At 49.6% G+C, this 18,787-nt stretch overlaps 4 protein-coding genes and 1 non-coding gene across 5 annotated transcripts; 1 reads left to right on the forward strand and 4 right to left on the reverse strand.

Moving 5' to 3' along the window:
* Window positions 1-511: 511 nt before the first annotated feature.
* On the reverse strand, window positions 512-2,324 carry ATNIH1004_002351 (putative APSES transcription factor Xbp1; the record flags this gene model as incomplete). Its single annotated transcript, XM_033567046.1, has 4 exons — window positions 512-1,590; window positions 1,666-1,750; window positions 1,818-1,933; window positions 1,988-2,324. 4 exons carry the CDS (start codon window positions 2,322-2,324, stop codon window positions 512-514), a joined length of 1,617 nt encoding a protein of 538 aa, XP_033429041.1.
* Window positions 2,325-6,566: 4,242 nt separating this feature from the next.
* Window positions 6,567-8,016, reverse strand: ATNIH1004_002352 (uncharacterized protein; the record flags this gene model as incomplete). Its single annotated transcript, XM_033567047.1, has 6 exons — window positions 6,567-7,022; window positions 7,090-7,286; window positions 7,354-7,471; window positions 7,528-7,559; window positions 7,613-7,700; window positions 7,957-8,016. 6 exons carry the CDS (start codon window positions 8,014-8,016, stop codon window positions 6,567-6,569), a joined length of 951 nt encoding a protein of 316 aa, XP_033429042.1.
* Window positions 8,017-9,311: 1,295 nt separating this feature from the next.
* On the forward strand, window positions 9,312-13,396 carry ATNIH1004_002353 (uncharacterized protein; the record flags this gene model as incomplete). The annotated part of the gene is made up of 5 exons (XM_033567048.1): window positions 9,312-9,490; window positions 9,546-9,666; window positions 9,693-12,413; window positions 12,469-12,756; window positions 12,821-13,396. 5 exons carry the CDS (start codon window positions 9,312-9,314, stop codon window positions 13,394-13,396), a joined length of 3,885 nt encoding a protein of 1,294 aa, XP_033429043.1.
* A 459-nt stretch (window positions 13,397-13,855) lies between these two features.
* On the reverse strand, window positions 13,856-13,926 carry ATNIH1004_002354. The gene has a single exon. It is a non-coding gene; the product is annotated as a tRNA-Gly (tRNA).
* A 315-nt stretch (window positions 13,927-14,241) lies between these two features.
* On the reverse strand, window positions 14,242-18,553 carry ATNIH1004_002355 (putative nuclear serine protease HtrA2/Nma111; the record flags this gene model as incomplete). Its single annotated transcript, XM_033567049.1, has 5 exons — window positions 14,242-14,415; window positions 14,481-14,678; window positions 14,737-17,040; window positions 17,131-17,884; window positions 18,537-18,553. 5 exons carry the CDS (start codon window positions 18,551-18,553, stop codon window positions 14,242-14,244), a joined length of 3,447 nt encoding a protein of 1,148 aa, XP_033429044.1.
* Between the last annotated feature and the right edge of the window lie 234 nt (window positions 18,554-18,787).

Raw genomic sequence — 18,787 nt, forward strand, 5'->3', positions numbered from 1 at the left:
TGGGTTCGGTACGATCTGCGTCTTCTTCTCCTCGTATATGTACATCATCGACTCGTATGACATCTACGCTGCTTCGGCTCTGGGGTCCATGACGGTGTCGAGAAATACCGCGGCAGGAGGGATGGCCGTCGTTGGGATCCCGTTCTACGCTAATATGGGAGTGCATTGGACCTTGACTAGCCTGGGTTGTATCAATGCGGTGATGGCCCCGTACCCTATTTTTTTTTTGGCACTTTGAGCCTGTGATTCGGACTTGGAGTCGGTTTGCGGTTACTTCGTGATTATATTCTACGATCTATGTTATGGTGGCTTTTGGGATAAAATGCATAGCCAGTTAGATAGATAATAATAGATAAATAGATAGATGGATTGATTTGGTGAGAATTAATGGGCAATCTTAGATGAAGCCAAACCCCAAGTAAACGCCGTTCCTATCTATTTTTCTCTTCTTTTTTTGTTTTCTATTTTTTCGTTCTTCGTTATTCACGTTCACAGCTTGTGGTAAAATGAATCAGGCTGATGCCCTACGTCTCTTTCGTCCACTGGCTGTTCGCCATATCATTGTCTCCTCTTCGTCACTGCCTGTCGCCTCTTGCATGTGCAGACTGAGCAGCGCATGCGCCGCCTTGACTTCGCGCGCGAACAACGTCGTGCTGGTCTTTCGTCGAAATCGCGTTTCCATCCGACATGCTCTAGCCCTCTTACTTGGGGAGTGGGCATCATCCTCGCTGTCTCGGTAGTCATCATCATCATCATCATCATCATCATCATCATCATCATCATCATCACCACCACCACCACCACCACCACCACCATCCTCCTCTTCATCATCGTCGTCGTCTTCGTCATATTCCGAATGATCACTGGGTGTATTGAACGTCATCGATGAAGAATACATCGTCGTCGTTGTCGACGACGATGTCGTCCTCTCGGAGCAGCCACTTTCTCCATCACTCCCGTCGACGACAATCATCCTTGGCAGAGCCATCTTCTGCAATGAGGTAAGAATCCCTCTTGGTGAAGATGAAGGCTTCCGCGATCCTCCTCGTACCATGATTTCCGTGCTACGCGGCGTATTCACCGGCGTGAATGTATTCCGGAAAGGACTCACCGGAGACACACAGTATGTGTCTGTAGAGCTAGTGCCGGCGCTGTACTCGGGTGAAGATCCGTATCCACTCAGGCTCTCGGCGTAGTCAGATTGATGCTGAAGAAAGTGTTGGTAGTGCTGAGGGATGGATTTTGGGAGGTGTTGGTGTTGTTTCCCAAATAGCTTTGGGGTTGTTGACGAGGTAGTTCGACATCCTCCTGTTGGGCGCGAGGTGAGTAGTGCTTGTTGCTGAGGGTGTGGGTGTGAGTGCGGTTGTGGTTGTGGCGAACGGAGCTCCAGCAGTCGATAGAAGTTGGCGGTTTCGGTCGCTCTGTGCACAATCGCCCGGTCGATGATCATACGCCCGTACCGGCCGCGGTCGTCCGGTCGGATGCAGAGGTCTGGAAAGTCGATGCCGAAGAGTGGCGTGAGTACGTGTCGGATTCGCCAGCAGAACGTCGCTGCGACTGCTTTGGCGGCTTCAAATGGCATCCAGTAGCCTAGGGATTTGCTTAGCGTTTGGCTTTATTTCGACTGCTTGTTTTATGCACTGTGGCTAGGAGAATTGTACGAACCTTGAGCTACAAGAGCTCCGCCTGTGATACTGTGGGAGATGTCGCGAAGACCAGGATTGGAGTTCAGCACTTTGGCTGGGGTGGTCTAGCTCGTGTTAGCTTAAGGATAGAGTTAATCTTGAATAGATTCGTCAGGTGTTGAATGGTCTAACCTTGGAGTAATCCAGACATCTGAAGAGGTGCGTTGTTCGAACAAGACCGATGTTGTAATCCCACATCACTGTCCATTCTTTGTCCTCACCAGGGATCTTGAATGTATACTGCAGAACTACGGGAAGGTTCAGCACGGTTCATGATTCCTGACGTAGTATATCGGAATTACCTTCAAAGCTCTCGCGTCCAGTCCGCTCCTGAAAAGTCTTCTTGTCGCTGTTGTACGGGATGTGGCGCGGAAAACGATCAATATTACCCATAGGGTAGAGTTCGAATTCGCGATGAATTCTAGCCAACTCTTCATCACGTTGCTCACAGGGTGGGTATCGCACCTCGCCTCTGAATGTGTCTTCTTTAAAAACAGCAGCATCTTTCGCGATCTTTTCCCTCTTTGGACGAGACACCCTACATGCCATCGTGCTCGTTGAGCTCGTCATCGCTGGACTTGGAAGACAAAGCCGTTCCAGATCTTGCACAGGGTTCAAGAGCGATTCGATAGACGCCATGGGAAGATGATGCGTAGACGTTATATAGACAGTCACAGGAATAGCATCAGCCAGTCCCTCTCGAAGGACTGACGAAAGGTCACCAGCGATACTAAAACGGTGGAAAAAATCGAGATGAATAGTGTGGGTTTATCTGGGAAGAAGATGAAAATGTACGAAGCCAAACAAATCTGCCCTTTTCTTATCCTAAGACACCGGGAGACGGGTTCTAGAAGGTCTAGCAAATGTCAAAAAATGAGAGATAATGGTAACAAAAGGGAAATGGAATGGATATCAGGGCACGGGTATCTTAGCTCACCGTAACGTCCTAAGCATCATCAGGCTAGCCAAAACGGAATAAAAGGAGATATTAAGATTAGTATAAATAAAAAATAAATAAATAAATAAAGCGGGAGAGCAAAAAAAAAAAAAAAAGACAAGGTCTCAGAAAATCATGAGCTACACTCACCTCCTTTCCCACGCTCATCTATTCGGAAATGTCCCCAAAGAGTGGATACTTAACGGCATATGATGAAAGCATCCCAATGGTTGCCCTCTGTTTGTCCTATTCAGTGAGAATTTCGTCCGCGTGCAATCTACTTTCGAGGCAAGAATGGGGAAGGGTGTGCCATACAGAGCAGCGGTGAACCATGGACTTAGGATGGGACCCTATTCTGGACAGATAGGTTGGGCGGGTGTCTTGGATGGACTGAAGCCTTCGGCATGAGAAACATTCTCCCGGTACTTGGACAAAGGAGGCACATCACGAGGCACACTTCAGATTGGACCATACAGAGTCGGCGAGTCCATCTTGCCATACCTCAGGCCCATTTGGAGTATGGCAAAAATTTCCCTTCCCCCAGGTTAAACCATTTTGCATCGGCTTCTCCCCTCCCCCAACTGGCGCTAGTTCTATAACAGTACTTGACTGACGGCAGCTTGTTTCCCTCGCAAAATAAAAAAGTAACGCACACCTCCAGGTTTTCGAGGCTTCACCCGTTCCACTCGTCCATCTGCAGTTACCCAAGACAGGAGATGACGCAGAACCACAGGAGAGACAAGGTAGATCACGTTTCAGGGACTGCTACCACCATGTGGAGGTCTTGCATGGTTGGCTGTAATTGAAACCAGCTCAATGGCTTTTGGGATGATCCAGATTCTCTACCCATGCAAACAGATGGAGACGGCGGTCTGACGAGCGTAAGCCTAAAAGGGGAAAGGAAACCATGGAACCTAAAAGGGTATCCACAGACACTTGTATCGCAGTGATCACTCTGTTTCTTGTAGTTGACAGTTTCGACTTATTCCGGTACCGACTTGGATACTTGGGGGATAAGTTAAGTCTACCAGCGGGATCGATATCAGTCCACCCATGTCCGTGGCCTCGACACCAAGTAGAAGCCGCCGTTGGAGCAACCGGAAGAATGAGCCTTCAGAGGCGGATGACCAATGATCAGACGAGCCCAACGGCGTTCGCTCGACGAGGCGGGTATCAGGGAGGTCTGAGACCACGGAAGGCTGCATGACACTTTTTCCTGTATGACAGCAACCCAGCTGGTGCTGCCAACTAAAGAGTCCCACTGACTTAGCTCCTAATGGTTAATAGACAAGACTTTTTTTTTTCATTTTGCCCTGCTGCTTTTCCAACTGGATGACCATTCACAGTTATAAAGGGAATTCTTTACCGCAAGAAAGAATTTATGTAGATTGCCTTTTCCATAAGCTTTCAACTGATCGTTGGGTATCAGCCACTCCTTCTAGACAAAGCCCAAAACTACTGCCACTGAACAGACAATTGACTAGGAATGCCAAGGTTGATATTGGTTGTTACATCCAAAGTTTTCAAGGGGCATGGAGTCATTCCCTTTCCCCTCTCTTCGTCAGGCGACGCCGCAGCACCCATGAAGAACTCATCCCAGTTCAGTTCAAGCCTCACTTCCCTAACCGTGACACCCGTTCATTGACTAGGTTGCTCAATATCGATAAGACTGCGGCCTGTACAGGTCATGAAACCAACCTTCACATTCAAATAGGGTAGATGTAAGTAACGGGTTTTTCAGGATGATCCAAATAGCAAAATAGGCCAGGGAATCTTCCACGCATGCTTCTCTGCAGCGGTCCCACTCGTCGGTGGCGTTCTGGAAGTCTTGTCTTGCCGATTTGTCTAGCCCACAATCAAGAACTCTCAGCACATTCGGATTCTATAGGCCTGCCTTGTCATTGTGCTCTTCTTCAAAAGAAAGAACGAAAGTAGCCATCACTCTTTGGGTTATGCAACTTGCCTTAGCTAGGAAGAAGAGAACAATAATAATAACAAATAAGAGAAATAAAAAAAAGACTTCATCACCAGAGCGCCATAACAGGAGGCTAGGCTTATTATCCTAGAAGGAATAATGTAAAAGAAAACCAAGGAAAGCTTCCTTGTCGATCAGACTCATCCACAGTGGAAGATCTAGAAAACGACAGAAGCCTAGCATCCGAGACATACGAAAGCTTTGGACTAAAAATATTTTAGCAAACAATTTTTCAAAATTCATCCCCTCAATTTCAGTTGATTCAGTTAAAATTTCATATACGTAAATGGGACTTTTAAAAAAAAAAAAAAAAAAAAAAAAAAAAAAAAAAAAAAAGAGGGCGAGTTCCAATTCCAGTACCAGGGCCAAATAAACATGGGATAGTGGTTACTGGTTTTGTAGGACAGCATATTGCGTCAACGCATTGTAATAACCAGCTCGCAGTAGTACAGGAATCTCACTGAGCCTGTGCAAAGATGATCATCTAGGCCATCACCGAGTGCACTCATAGGACGCAAGAGATAGATGATGCGATGGAGGTCAACGGATGAACCAGAGTTCAGAAAGCAAAGGCAGTTGCCAGTCAGAGCATATGCAAACTAAACAAACACCATTAGTCAGGTCCATGAGCAGATGCGGGCACGAGTCAGCCAATAACATGCGTGGATTTCCAACTACAATCATCAACAATAAAATTGAATGGAAAACCTACCGGCTCAATTGCAGGCATTCATCCGAGTATCCATGGGCAGACATCCGCCAGTCTCTTCTTCAGGAGTACAAGGATCAACCCTAGAAGCCCCTGCTAATTAAACAACCGTCATTGTTGAGCTACCTCTATTTGCAGACCCATCGCGCGAAGAATTCCCGGTCCTCCTTTTTGCGGGATGATCCCTGTCTCCATCGGCATCATAAAACAGACTGGGGACACCTGTGTGACATCCGTCGATCTGGGGTAAGCGAAGTCATTCCGCTGATGCCGTGCTCAGATCCGACGGAACGCCCATGCTCGCTGATCTGCTCTACCGGGGATCCGGGAATAGGCACTTGATCGAATCCTAAACGCAGTGCAAAGAATGTCCTGCAGGGGGCAGGTGGACTGCAGTGATCGGAACAAGGATAGGTTGGCCGATATCTGAGGAATGCCGATACCCACTGCCATGGAAGCATGCCTATCCAGTATCCAGAAAAAAACACACAAGTCCTTGAAGATAGTCCGGTACACTAGTCCCTTTCTGAGCTGGCACACAAAAATACTACCAGATATGCAACTGTGACTCGCACAACGCGGACATTTTTCCTGGACCAACCGTCCCCGTAACTCAGAGATAAAGATAGAACCATAGTAAGTACAGTGCTTACCCTTTTGGGCTTCCCTCTTAGAAGTCGCATTGGTTTATTCGACAATCTAAACGAAGCAACCCATGTATCGGCATGAAGAACATACAGAACATACAGAGCAGAAGCTGCAATCAGACGGAACATAGATAATAGCAGGGGTTGAGATGCAAAAGCACATACGGTGTACGCTACGAAAATATTGGCAGAACATGCATCGAAAAATAAAATGGGAAAGGACCAGTAAATCATTCAGAAAATATCCACATATCAGCAAAAAGACGTATGTTCATTGCTCCAGTAGCACCTAATGTCCGGGGTTTTCCTTCACGATCTGATTCACGCGCTTATTGTACGCCTCTCGGTCCCTTCTGTACATATTGTACGCTTCCGCTTTTGTCATCGTACATCCCAAATTATCCATCCCGATGCCACAACACCTTGCTTTTTTTTGTCTCCTTTTTTAATTTTTTTTTTTTTTTAAAAAAAAAAGGTTACATTCAGCATTCTGTCTCATTCTTTATTACAATTCCTACATTTCCACACTTTCCACGACATCATCCTTGCCCGCCAAGACATGAACAGTTGACAGGGCAAGTCCAGGACGAGGAAGCTCAGCATAGCAGCAACATTAAGCTGTCAACAGAGGCTCTTTCTCCACTGGCTGAGGGGGGAGTTCAAAGGATTCCGCCACTGGCTCATCCTTGGGTGCCTCGGGGAAGTCGGAAGGAGTAAATGCGGGCTCGGGTTCGGGTTCCTTCTTGATGACGGTGCTAGGAACCTTGGTCATCTCGGGTGACGCAGAACGACGCTGGCCGATATACTCCTGAGCCTTGGCGCTATAATCATCAACATATTGCCTCACAATACCCGTCGCATGGGCAGTTCGTTCCCCTGCGAGGTCCTTCAATTGATGTGCCTGGGCATTAATGACCCCCTGGGCATGTTCAATATGCGCATCAATAACTTCACGGTTGTTCATGTACACCAATGGCCCAATATAGGCAATGGTAACAGCGAGAAGGGACAATCCCCAGAAGGGTAGGAACTTGATCAGCCAGTAAGCAGTGAAAGTAGCAAAGAAGGCCTATATATGTCCATTAGTCCCCTCGACGTTACTTCAACTTAGTCATATGGCGTTTAGTGAAACATACAGCAACCGTATGGACGATGTTCTCCGCGAACAGAATGCGCTGGAATTCTAACAAGACAAAATCGAGAAGCTGCTCAAGGTCCTCCATCACTGCTTCTAGATATTCCTTGGGAACGGTGTAATACTTGCGGGGGCGGAACGACTTGGCGAGACCTTGCGACATAACAACTCGACCACCAATTTCCGCAGTAGCCATGACTTGAAAAAAGAAAATAAAAGGTCAGTAACATGCTCGATTGCTTCGGCTTGAATTTCCAAGACTCACATCCCAAGGACAGATAGATGAATTTGAAGAGCCAGCGGAGGAGAGGTAGATAACGGGCGGCAAGTATGAAGCTGACAACGGTCGCAAATGACGCAGCGGTGGCCCGCGGTTGCTCCCACTGGACGGGTTAGAATCGGGGCGGTAGGACTCAGTAGCGGGTCGGTTAATACTCACGCTCAAGAGGCTGTACATCAAGGAATGGTAATCTAGAAGTCATTAGTCGACTAATTTCGGGAGATCGTAGATTTTGACAACGTACGGGTCAGGGGCTGGCCAGTCGCAGTGGTAACCGGGGGCGTCAACCGCGAAGTTTTCAAATCTCGAAGCTCTTGTCCGGGTGCCTCAGACTTGATGTTATTAGCTATGGGACCTGCAGAAGCAAACCGTCAATTCCTCTATCATTATTTCGTAGGTAGCGGGAAGACTGGGGTGGTACCCTTCGCGACGGCATTGTTGATGCCTAAAAGCGAAAATCTAAATCAGCTTTGTGTAACATTTCGAGGGTCTTTGAAGAGTTTGAAGAGGAAGAACTGGCGATACACAGTCAGTTTCAGTTCGTCTTCCGTAAGTTATATTTCAAGCATAACAGCTATCCCAACATACCTTACTTCCCCCGCTCGTATTGGGGTAGCTCACAAAACCGGGGCTTGAAGTGTCGGCCATGTCAGAAGATTGTATGTGCGTGTGCGTTTGTGCGCGTGTGTGTGAGAGAATTTAGAAATACAGGGAAGAAGGGGCGGCGTTCCGCAGGAAGCCTGGGGGAAAGGAAACTAAATAAAAGGCACAGTTGTAAAGGACAGAATGAATGGAAGAAAGAAGAGGGACGGAGAAATAGATGAAAGTGTCGAAGATTGGTGACGTGAGGGATGGCAGATCGGGAGGAAAAGATAGGAGAAATGAAAGAAGAGGATAGGGTGATGCAATTAACAAGCGAGAGTCCTATGGGGTGCTTTTTTTGGGTCCCGGCTGCCTCACAACTCCGCCATTAAATATATCGCCAAATCCCTGTCTCTTTTCTACTTCATACTACGAACTGCACGAACCCCTCCCTGATCTAATACTACCAGGATTTCTAATGATTTCCCCCTCATTAAGCACCCATCTTCCTGCAACTTTTTGTTGGGAACTCTGGCTCCTAGACCGGTCGGCATGTGATAACGGCTACGTCGGTCTGGTTTAGATGGGACTGAGAACAAGAACAATAGACACCAGTGAATGCATCATTTCATCCCACATATATGCTGCGTAGAACTATCGCATGCAAGGGGTTCTTCCAACTGATCGACCAGTAAAAAGCTAAACCTATGCGGCCTCCATACTTACCGCTATATAGGTGGATAGCTGTTGATTCAGCACATCGGTACTCCGTATATAGTACAGATACTCCCTATATACCATAGGTAACATCATTCGTGCGAAGATATGGACGACATACTATCTGTACCAGATGGCAGTCTACAATATCTACCTGCCTGTCTGTCTAGACCGGATCGTTGTTTGATAATATATTTGTCTTTTGATTGTTACATCACCTTATACTTGGTCCCATTCTCCATTAAGAAGGCCGATCTGCTCGTAGGTTTCCACGGTTAATCGGGCAAAGTTACGGGAACCGTCTTATTCCACGGTTGAGGAAACATAGTAAAACAAAAAGAAAGAAAGTGCATCCAGAGAAATTATTGGTGCCTGCAAAATGAGGCAGCATTCCGTGACGAATATGTTCACGTGATCAGGCGGACTCCACGCGTATCCGATGTTTTGATGCTTCGACTCCCGACAAGACATACGGACCATCTCAGCCCACAGCCTCCCCCACAGTCTACACGCCGCCCATTCTATGTCTCTCATATTCCTTGTCGACTTCTAGTACATGGCCTGCTTTGCCCTTGACCCCCTTTGAGGCACTTTTGCCCCCTTCCTGCCCTGTCGCCTGTTGAGTAGTGTTTGTTTACATCGCCATGACTGCTGCAGGCACGAGGGCGCAGAAGTCGGTGGGCTCTGCAGCATGGATCTCGACGGAGAAGGAGAATGTGATGCAGCTGGTGAATCAGGAGATGGAAGAGGTGGAATATCCAGTGCGCCATGAAATGGATTGGCTGAATGAACATATGGCTGAGATCTTCTCCAACAATCAATTGTCTGTGGTGACCTACATATTCCGTGCATCACTGCCCATACTGACAGCTGCACAGCAATTTCGCAGAAGCATTTAAGACCCCTGGGAAATTAAGAGGCAAAACACCACGAACAGCGCGGAAACGAGATGCAAACGAGAACCGACTGGCACGTATCCTATTTCCTCTCAAGTTGCCTGTGGCCGTTTATTAACCATCCTCTAGCCTTTGAGCGAAGTCTTCTCATCGTCGCATAACCGATTTGAGAATAAGTTTAATGCCAGCCCAGCATTTCACCGCTCGCCTACCAAATCCACCGCGCCTCCTTCCACGGGCCCCAGCCCGACGAAAGCCAAAAACGCTACGGATGGTACCTCGAATCCTGAGTATCCTGACCTAAGCAAAACCCTTAACTCATTCCCTAAATACAACACGGATTCAGGCTACCATGGTATGCCGGACGAGGATGGTGAAGATGACATGATCTTGACTCAGGTACAACCTGAGTCTCAGCCATCGACCCAGCCGTTCGAGAGGGAGCCCAGCCCAGCAGAAGTACAGGAGCCAGAAGTACAGGAACATCATTCTTCTCCTGAGCGTCGCACAACAGGGGCCTCTTTCCACTCCGCCCAGGAGGATGTACGCCAGCGTAGTAAGACAGCTGAGCCTATTTATGTTGATCCAACACCAAAGAAAAGCATAAAAGCGCACTCTCCTGAGACTCAACCGACGAGAAAAGGACCAGAACCAATCTCAAATCCTAGCCCAGTGCATATTATTACGTCTAGCCATCGAGCAGAGCAGGAACCAGCTCCAGAACCAGAACAGGAAAAGCGGCAGGAGGAAGAACAGGAGCCGAAATTCATACAGAACTCAGAGCCGGAATCAAATCTAGAGGATAAGATAGCCGACATAAAGTCGTCGCCAGTAAAAATTCCTTCGGTCCAGCCTGAAGAGCCTGAAGAAAAACACGATGGCAAGAATGAAATGGCTCTCGATAAGCTCGATGAAATTGGCTCCCCTTCGGACGGCTCGACCCCAGAGCGGCCCCCCATCCGCAAGAGCAGCCTTTCTTTTGCGTCGCTTCCTGCACGTGAACCACTTACGAAGAAAAGTTTGGGCGGATCGAGAATTTCCCGGACAAGTCACATTGATACTTCTAAACTAAACAGTATTGGAGGCTCTAGCTATCTTGGTAGGCAGACAGGTGGACACAGAACGACCCAAGCAGCCGTTGATGAGAATCCGTCACAAAACGAAACGGCGGACGTCGGCGAAAACATGGCAACAGCGCATGAAGACTCAAGCATAGACACCCAGGCCACCAAATTACACAGTAAGTCGTCAACTCAGAGGCTACATGAAAAGATCAGCATGCTTGGCAAACTCCAGCCGTCACGGCCCACGAAGTCTATCCCTTCCGCCCCGGGTTTATCTTCTGTACAGGTGTCCTACCCCGAACTTCCTACAAGTAAGCCAGACGCAAGACCCGAGGAATCCAGCCAGAAGCCTCGTGAAATTACCGCATCGGAATCTATGGATGTCGATGATGACTGGATCAAGCCTTTGAACTCGCCCTATCGGACAATCGCGCATAAGTCCCTGACAAAGGATCCCAGAGAGAAGACCTCAAGCTTTGAATCTAGAGGAAACACCGATAAGAACACTGTTCTCCATGCCCATATGGAAAACGCAAATGATGGGGAGAAACTTAGGACCAGCGCGAAACAGATTTCGGAAGAAACTCGCGGGAAATCATCTACGCCAACCTACTCATCCCCGCAACGCCTGAGCCATCGTAAAGGCGAATCCGTCTCATATAACGATGCTCACATGTCCACCACGCCAGTTGGTTCGCCCAGTTACCAGGAGGATGGCCCTCTGAGTGCGTCTAAGTCAAGGCTACAATCTATTGTTAGGTCCGCCAAAGGTCTCTTTACGAATGCCGCAGGCGTTTCAGCAGCCGCCAAGATGGAAGCTTCCTCACCTAGCGAGCGAAGTATTCAGCCCCGTGGGCATGTTCAAACGGACACAACCAGTGACAAGCAGCCACAGCAGACTCAGTCTTCGAGTCCCAGGCCGGAGGGCCGTAAGACCCGGAGTTCCACGGAGCGGGAAGAGCGACGTAGACAGAAGGAACTCGAGGACCACCGACGTGAAGAAGAACAAGCAGAGCAGGCTAGACAGCAGGAGAAACAGCGGGCGGCTCAGCTGAAGGACGCCAAGGAGAAATCTTGGGCTGAGCACGAGGAGCGTTCAGCTCCAACGTCGATGTCCATCGGTCCTTCGAAGATGCCACAGGTGCAAAAGCAGTCATCAAAGGAGCCAGAGATAGGCCACGAGGCAACTTCCAAACTCACCTCCCAGGCCTCGTCGCAACAACAATCTTTAAAACAAAACGATCGTCGCCCACTCAAACCTAACCGCGACACTTTGCAGAAGCCCAAGCCTCAGCCTGTGTCTATCCGTGTCGGAAGTGCGCTCTCTCGGCAGATTCCATTAGCATCCTCTTCAGTCGCCTCCAGCGCTGCGGAACCTAACGCTCCTGCCCCCGCGCCAGCTTCGACATCAAAGCAACCCTCGCTAAAGAAAAAGGCAAGCAACACATCATTGCACACGGCATCATCGAATAGCAGTTTCAAGAGCTCTGTTTCCAGCCAATCGCAAAGGAAAGCACAGCTTGCGAGTGAACGAAAGAGGGAGCAAGAAGAACGCGAAGCACGACGTAAAGAAGAGCAGAGGCGTGAATTGGAACGCAGACGCGCTGCCCAGCAACAGGAAGAGGCGCGTCGGCAAGAGATGCGAAGCCGGGCAGAAGCTGAGCGACGGGAACGTCTTGCTTCAGAGGATCCCAAGAAGGCAGCCCAAATGCAGGCAATTGAAAAACGGAGATTGGAGAATGCCCGCCGGCTGGAAAGGCAAGGAAGCCAACAGCCTGCGAATGAGGTAATGAGATGATGATTGTCGTTAATGCGTAAACCATGCTAATGAAGATCGCTAGGTACCGACCACAGCACCACCCTCCGCCCGGCCTGCGTCACGACTTGGATCTATTCAACCATTTGGTCGCTCGATAAACCAGCCTCAGCCCAACCCGGCCAAGCCACCTAAGAGAGGGCTGGATGAAGAAGCAAGCCATCGGCCTCCAGCGTCAAAAACTAACACTATTCAGCCGTCTGGGGAGACCAAAAGACGAAGGACTGAAGACGAGCACAACTCTGTTATGCGGCCCACAATGGCTCCCCCGATTCGCCAATCCAACATCCGAAAAGAGTCAAGTATTCGAAAAGTAAGACTTCTTGAGCTATACCTGGCAGTATACCTGTATGAGCTTTGCTAACCTCAAGGTCTAGGAGCCCACAAAGCCTTCTATTTTCAGCCACGTTCGACCTTCTACATCACACCAGTCCGGGTCGTCGATTTTTAAGACTGCCCAGCCTCAGCGACCCGCACATCCAATGGACATGGCAAAATACACAACCGCGAAGATTCCCTTCGCGGAGTCCTCCAATCCGTCGTCTCAGCCGGGCCCTCATAAGACCCCGGGACCTAGTCAGAAGGCACCACCGAAGCCATCTCCCCAGTACCCCAACGGCGAGAACATACATCTCCCAGAAATTGCTACGGATAGCGAGGATGAGGATTCGGACGCGGAGATGCTTCCCGTGCCGAAGTGGGCCCAGCAAAAGGAGCTCGAGGATATCCTGAGACGGCAGGAGGGGATGGAAGCGGATTCCATTTTCGGACCAATCGCGCCTTTCTCACTTGAAGAGACCTTCAAGTCGGACAAGAAGATCAAGAAATTCCGCGAGCGGACTAGCAGCGCGAACTGGGCTGGGACGGATGCATTGACACAGGAAGAGATCCGAAGAGATCTCGCGGAACGACAGCGTTTGCGATTGAATGGAGGATGGACATTCGGAACTTAGTTTCGTTATTTCAACCATGCTACTTTACCGATGCTTTATTTTAGATTTTTTCATGGCATGGTGGTGTTTACTTAATCATGTATCCCCTACGGTTTACTTGCGGGCCTGGTGCTTTAGTTAGGTTTACATATAGAGCTTAAGAAGTTCTATCAATGTTATCGAGTTGACTTTACAATATTCGTCTTGCAGTTTTACATTGGCTGTACACTAGGAGACTTTACGATTATATTATAAGTCTTTTGGTGTATCAAAACCGACACATATATGTAACATAGAGACCGGCAAACAGAATAATCCAAAAGCGGTAGCTATTCCTAGCAGAATAAGGAATCAAATTTAATTCCGTATTATAAAAGCGAGGAGGACAATCTATTATTAAAATAAAAGAATTACAAAAGAAGAAAACCAAAAAAAAAAAAAAAAATGAATATAAAAGAATATTTAGAGAAATAAAAAGAATGCATCATCCGTGAATCGAACACGGGCCTCATCGATGGCAACGATGAATTCTACCACTAGACCAATGATGCTTTGATGCGATATTTCTCTTTATTATGCTATGTAGTTCAAAGGAAGAAATTTCCCAAAAGTTATCTGGGCGAGTAGGTATTCATGGTAACAGAACTAACTCGATCAAAGATTAGCGAGGGACACATCACATGATCATGAGTGTGGTGATAGACTAAGAGGATGTGATAATATATGTATGACTCCTGTAGATGTAGGACAAAATTATTGGCAGGAACTTCCATGTGCCACCGACAACTATCTTAAGCTCTCCTATCATTGTGTTGATGTGATTTTTTAAGTATGTATATACATAGTGTCACCTGGCTAGTATACAGTTACTCCTTGTCTGGTTCTACATCGCTCACCTCTTCAAATTCCTCGTCCATCGCGTCGGGGTTCAGATTCGCCACATCCGGTTCAATACCGTCTTTATATTTGTCCTTGTCGTGAGACACGGTTCGCCAGCCGGCTGGATGCGACGGGTCCTTGATGTACTGGGACATGGGGAACTACCACCCGGTAAGTAGGCCAAAAAAAAAAAAAAAAAAAAAAGAAATGAGAGATAGAAACTCACGTAATGGTCATTCTTCTTCATGGTCACTACCCACGGAACGTTGTCAAATGTCACGGCGCGCAACCGGAAGTACGTATTGTCTGGAATCTTCTGGACCTCCTTTACAAAGCGATCCAAATTCGGAGTCGGGACACCATTCACGGCGGTGATAAAGTTCGTTGGGGAGAGGCCGTATTGGTACGAGGGAGAACCCCGGCTCTAGCTCATGGTCAGAAAATATACTCGGTTATGGGAAGAACCAACGCTAATTACATACCCGCGCGCTCACATAAACCTCACTGTGCAACTTGGAAATCTGCTGACGGACCGCGTGATGCGGCTTCTGCAGAACGGCACCACAGAAGACCACGGCTCGATCCGTCTCCAGATCCTCAGTGGGCACAGTTGGCACCTGGATCCGCATCTCCTGTCCGTTCCGCACAATCAGGGCCTCCAGAAATTCCTTGTCGTACATAATGTCCAGCTCGGACACCCGCGTGATCAGCTGCCCATCCAAGGTGAGGATCACATCTCCCTCCTGGAAGGATTCGGTCGAAGAATATGTCAAGCCGGCCGGAGGACAGTCGACCTTGCGGACCATAAAGAGCTGATGCCGCGACGGATTGGCCTGTGTCACTTTCTGGATCCATTCCTCCGAGACACCCATGATGCGGGCCTGGCTCATTTGCACCACGTAGCTTTCCATGTTTAGAATGCGCAACTTGGGCATCACTCCCTCTTGTATCTGTGACGTCACAGGCAGCAACGAAGGTGTCGCAAATCCCAGATGATATTCCACATCCTTGTGCGACGACGGCGTGCGCTCCCCGAGATAGTTCAGCCACAAGGCTTGGACAACCCCGTCTTCACCAATCAGAACCCCGTTGGAGCACTGCCCACTGAGACCCGTGTCAACCGTGATGGCGTCCAGGTTAATAGCCCGATAGCGCGGCGCAGAGGCATTGGCCGGAATCGAGACGGTGGTAATGTCGGTGACAGCGGTCTTGGCCACCACAATGCGGAAATTCTGGTTGAACCCCACGAAGATGGTGTCCTGGCCCTGCTTGATGCATTCCTTGCTAAGCCGGGCGCTCTGAACGGGCGCCTGCACCAGGTTGGGATCGTACTGGAGGATGGTGTAGTTCTGCAGCGGGTGCAGGAAGACCACCTTGGCATTGACGATAATCGAGTCAGCCACAGTGATGTTGATGTCACAGAGATCGTATGGAACGATGGCTCGCGACACCACCACCAGTCCCTTGCCGGCATCGATTACCAGCCCGAATCCTGTCTTTTTGGCCTGCGGGTAGCCGTCCAGCTTCAAGGGCATCGTGCATGACACCCGCACAAAGCTGCGCACGATCTCTGCGGCGGCGGGTTGGGTCACGCTGTCGAGCTGGATGAAGTCGGCTTTCCGTGGTACTGCAGGGATAGCGGGGATGGGATCGGCCAGATCGGAGAAATCCCAAAGCCCGGTCTCGTCATTGCGGACCGCCAGCCGCATCTTTGGATGCCAGTGTCGGTCGACGTACACAATGCTGGTCCCCTTCGTGTGTAGGTCTCGGATATGGCGGTACGAGATGACCACGCGGGAGCGATCGGGAATGGTTTTCATCACCTCGACAAACTCATCCAGATCGCGAGTCGGGCGCTTGTCCACCGAATCAATGAGCCACCCCGATAGAGTGTTTTCCAGCTTGAAGGAACCGGCGGCCTCACAGACGTAGACACCACGAGTGGCAATAGCATACAGCCGCGATTGCTGATAGGACAGATTATGAAAGGTGCCTCCGGCCACCGTGACAAAGCGGTCGGGCGTAATAGCGTGCAGGTCGCCCACCTGGCACTCCAGTTCTACATTTTGACCGCCTCTTTGCACCAGCAAACGCACCGACTGCCCAACGTTCGAGTCCAGGATGTCATCCAACCGGATGAACTGGGTGAGCAGCTTCCCGTTCACCTGCAGGAGGACATCGCCCTCCTCGAGCTTCCCATCGGCAGGACCTTCGGGCAGAATGATCTCAGCCACTAGCATGCTCGTCTCCGCGGGGGCCGTCTTGCGAACAGTGGCCTCCCATTCGGGAGTCAAGCCCAGACGACGACACTCGTCGAAAGGCTTGAGCATCCACTGGGTCTGAATGGTGCCTCGCGTGACGGGCTCACCGCGACGGATGCATTCTAGCGCACGCAGCGGGCGATCCAACGGTAGGAAGTAGTCAGTTGCAGCCCCATCTGCACGACCACCAGCCTGCAAAGCAATGGCGTTACCGTCGATGTTCACAACAGGACTGCCCGAGCTGCCGCCACTGGCGGCTGCAGCGGCCTGAATGTAGTTGGTATTAAAGTCGCTGTAGCCATCCCCGTATTCGGGCGCGTTTCGGTCAAGCCGACTAATGACGCCGGACAAAATACTCAATTTTTCGCCGGCGTCGTTACCCACCACACGGATCTCACAACCCACACGAGCCCCAGCCGGCTGGAGCTTCAGCTCCGTTAACTTCATATATCGAATCGCCTTGGGGTCGAATTTGAGAATACCAAAGTCGTGTACTGGATCCCGATATATGGGACGAACATCGCACTATAATCAATCAGCGCCATGTCCCTTTGTCCGAGGATTCAATCAAAATTCGGATTAATTGATTGATTGCTTGCTTGCTTGCCCACTTACTTCCTCATGGTTATCAAAGATACAATACCCCCAGAAAGGACCGGGACAGACCACATGGCGATTTGTCAAGATATAACCCTTCTCGGCATCGACCACGAAGCCCGTAGCCTGACTACTCATCGACAGTTCCGTGTCAAAGGCACATGTTTGGCAGAAGTGAATCGAGACCACACTTTTCACTACCTCCTCAATGGTAGCTTGCCACTCTGGCGAATCCGCCTGAGCAGGTCCAATGGTCAGTACCCGACTGGCATCCTCCTCGTCCTCGATGTCATAGACGGTGCCGTTGGCGGGGGTCGAGTCTCCGGGGGTTAATGTCGAGCTTTCGGGCTTCAGGTGTTTCGATGGACGCTCGGCGGGTGCCGCGATGGCACTGCGCTTACGTTTTGGGCCCGTTTCTCCATTCATATCCATTTTCCGAGACAAAGCTGTATTGTAGGCGGCTGGAGGAGTGCGAGCGGAGCGCACGAGGGAAGAAAGCGATCGGATGGGGCTTCGATGGTTGACGCTGCCAGCGGCCGATAAGAAGACGCCTGACCACGAGTTTGCGTGAAAATCGACCAGCGGACGACGGGGATCCGGGAAGGTGGTCAACGTAGGACGGACACTAGGGATGGGCGACCACGGAACCAGTGAATAGCGGGCAAGACTCGACTCCGCAGGGAAAGGGAGATGAGAAGACGAAGAAGAAGGGGTCGGCGTAGGCGCCGCAGCAGGAGTAGATGAGGTAGCGGCAACGGCAAGAGCAGATGGACTAGTAGGATGATTAGTAGCAGCAGCGACAGACAAGCTCCTTCTGCACACAGGGATCCAGACACAAGACATCCAATTCACAAGATCCCCCGACAAAACGGACGAAGGACGAGGGAGTGACGACAGAGATGAAGGGAGGACAACAGAAAAAAAAAAAAAAAAAAAAAAAAGGTCAGGCGAAACAACGAGAGCGGAAAGCGGCGTTGTGGCTGCTGATTGGACCATCACCCTCCCTCTCATCCTCGTCGTACATCCTTTGACCATAGATAGTCTTCTGATAGCATCAACTGACAATAGAGTGCTGCTACATGGAGGGAGAAGGATTGGATACGTTACTCCGTAGGTGGTGCAAGGTTACGTGCAAGTGTCGACCATCGATCACACCCTATATGGTGTCATCCATGGATGCTATATAGTCCCGCTTCTATCAGACGTATTATACACAATAAATCCACAAAACATTCTTCCATCCCATTAGGTACAGTTCTTCCTCTCCGACTGTAACTCGAATCGCTAGTTTTCTTCCTCCCACAACTGGACAGGGCCGAGTAAACGCCTAAGACTAGACAGATAACGCCCTTTCCGTCGATAGACTCCCTTTCTGGAAGCGATTACCCGAGGGATTATTGGTATCACGCATATATTCTGATCACGTCTGCGCGTATGGCATCCGGTTGTGCACACAATGCAGAAAGGGGTTTCGCAAGAATGAAGGATGTCGGAGAATAGCGTGGGGGGTCAGCGACCTACGATTCTCCTCCCATTAACGGCTGGTACTCGCATCCGAGGCCGGAAAAAATTTCGGCAGGACGCCATATAGATACCGTCAAGCGGCCCTATTCATTCGGTTCGTGTTGAGAAAGTTCCTTCAAGCTACCGTCGGGGTGAAACGCAAGTTCTCAGT

This window comes from Aspergillus tanneri (assembly GCF_003426965.1).
Source record: "Aspergillus tanneri strain NIH1004 chromosome Unknown AapTan_1_pilon_pilon_pilon, whole genome shotgun sequence".
Lineage (NCBI taxonomy): Eukaryota > Fungi > Ascomycota > Eurotiomycetes > Eurotiales > Aspergillaceae > Aspergillus > Aspergillus tanneri.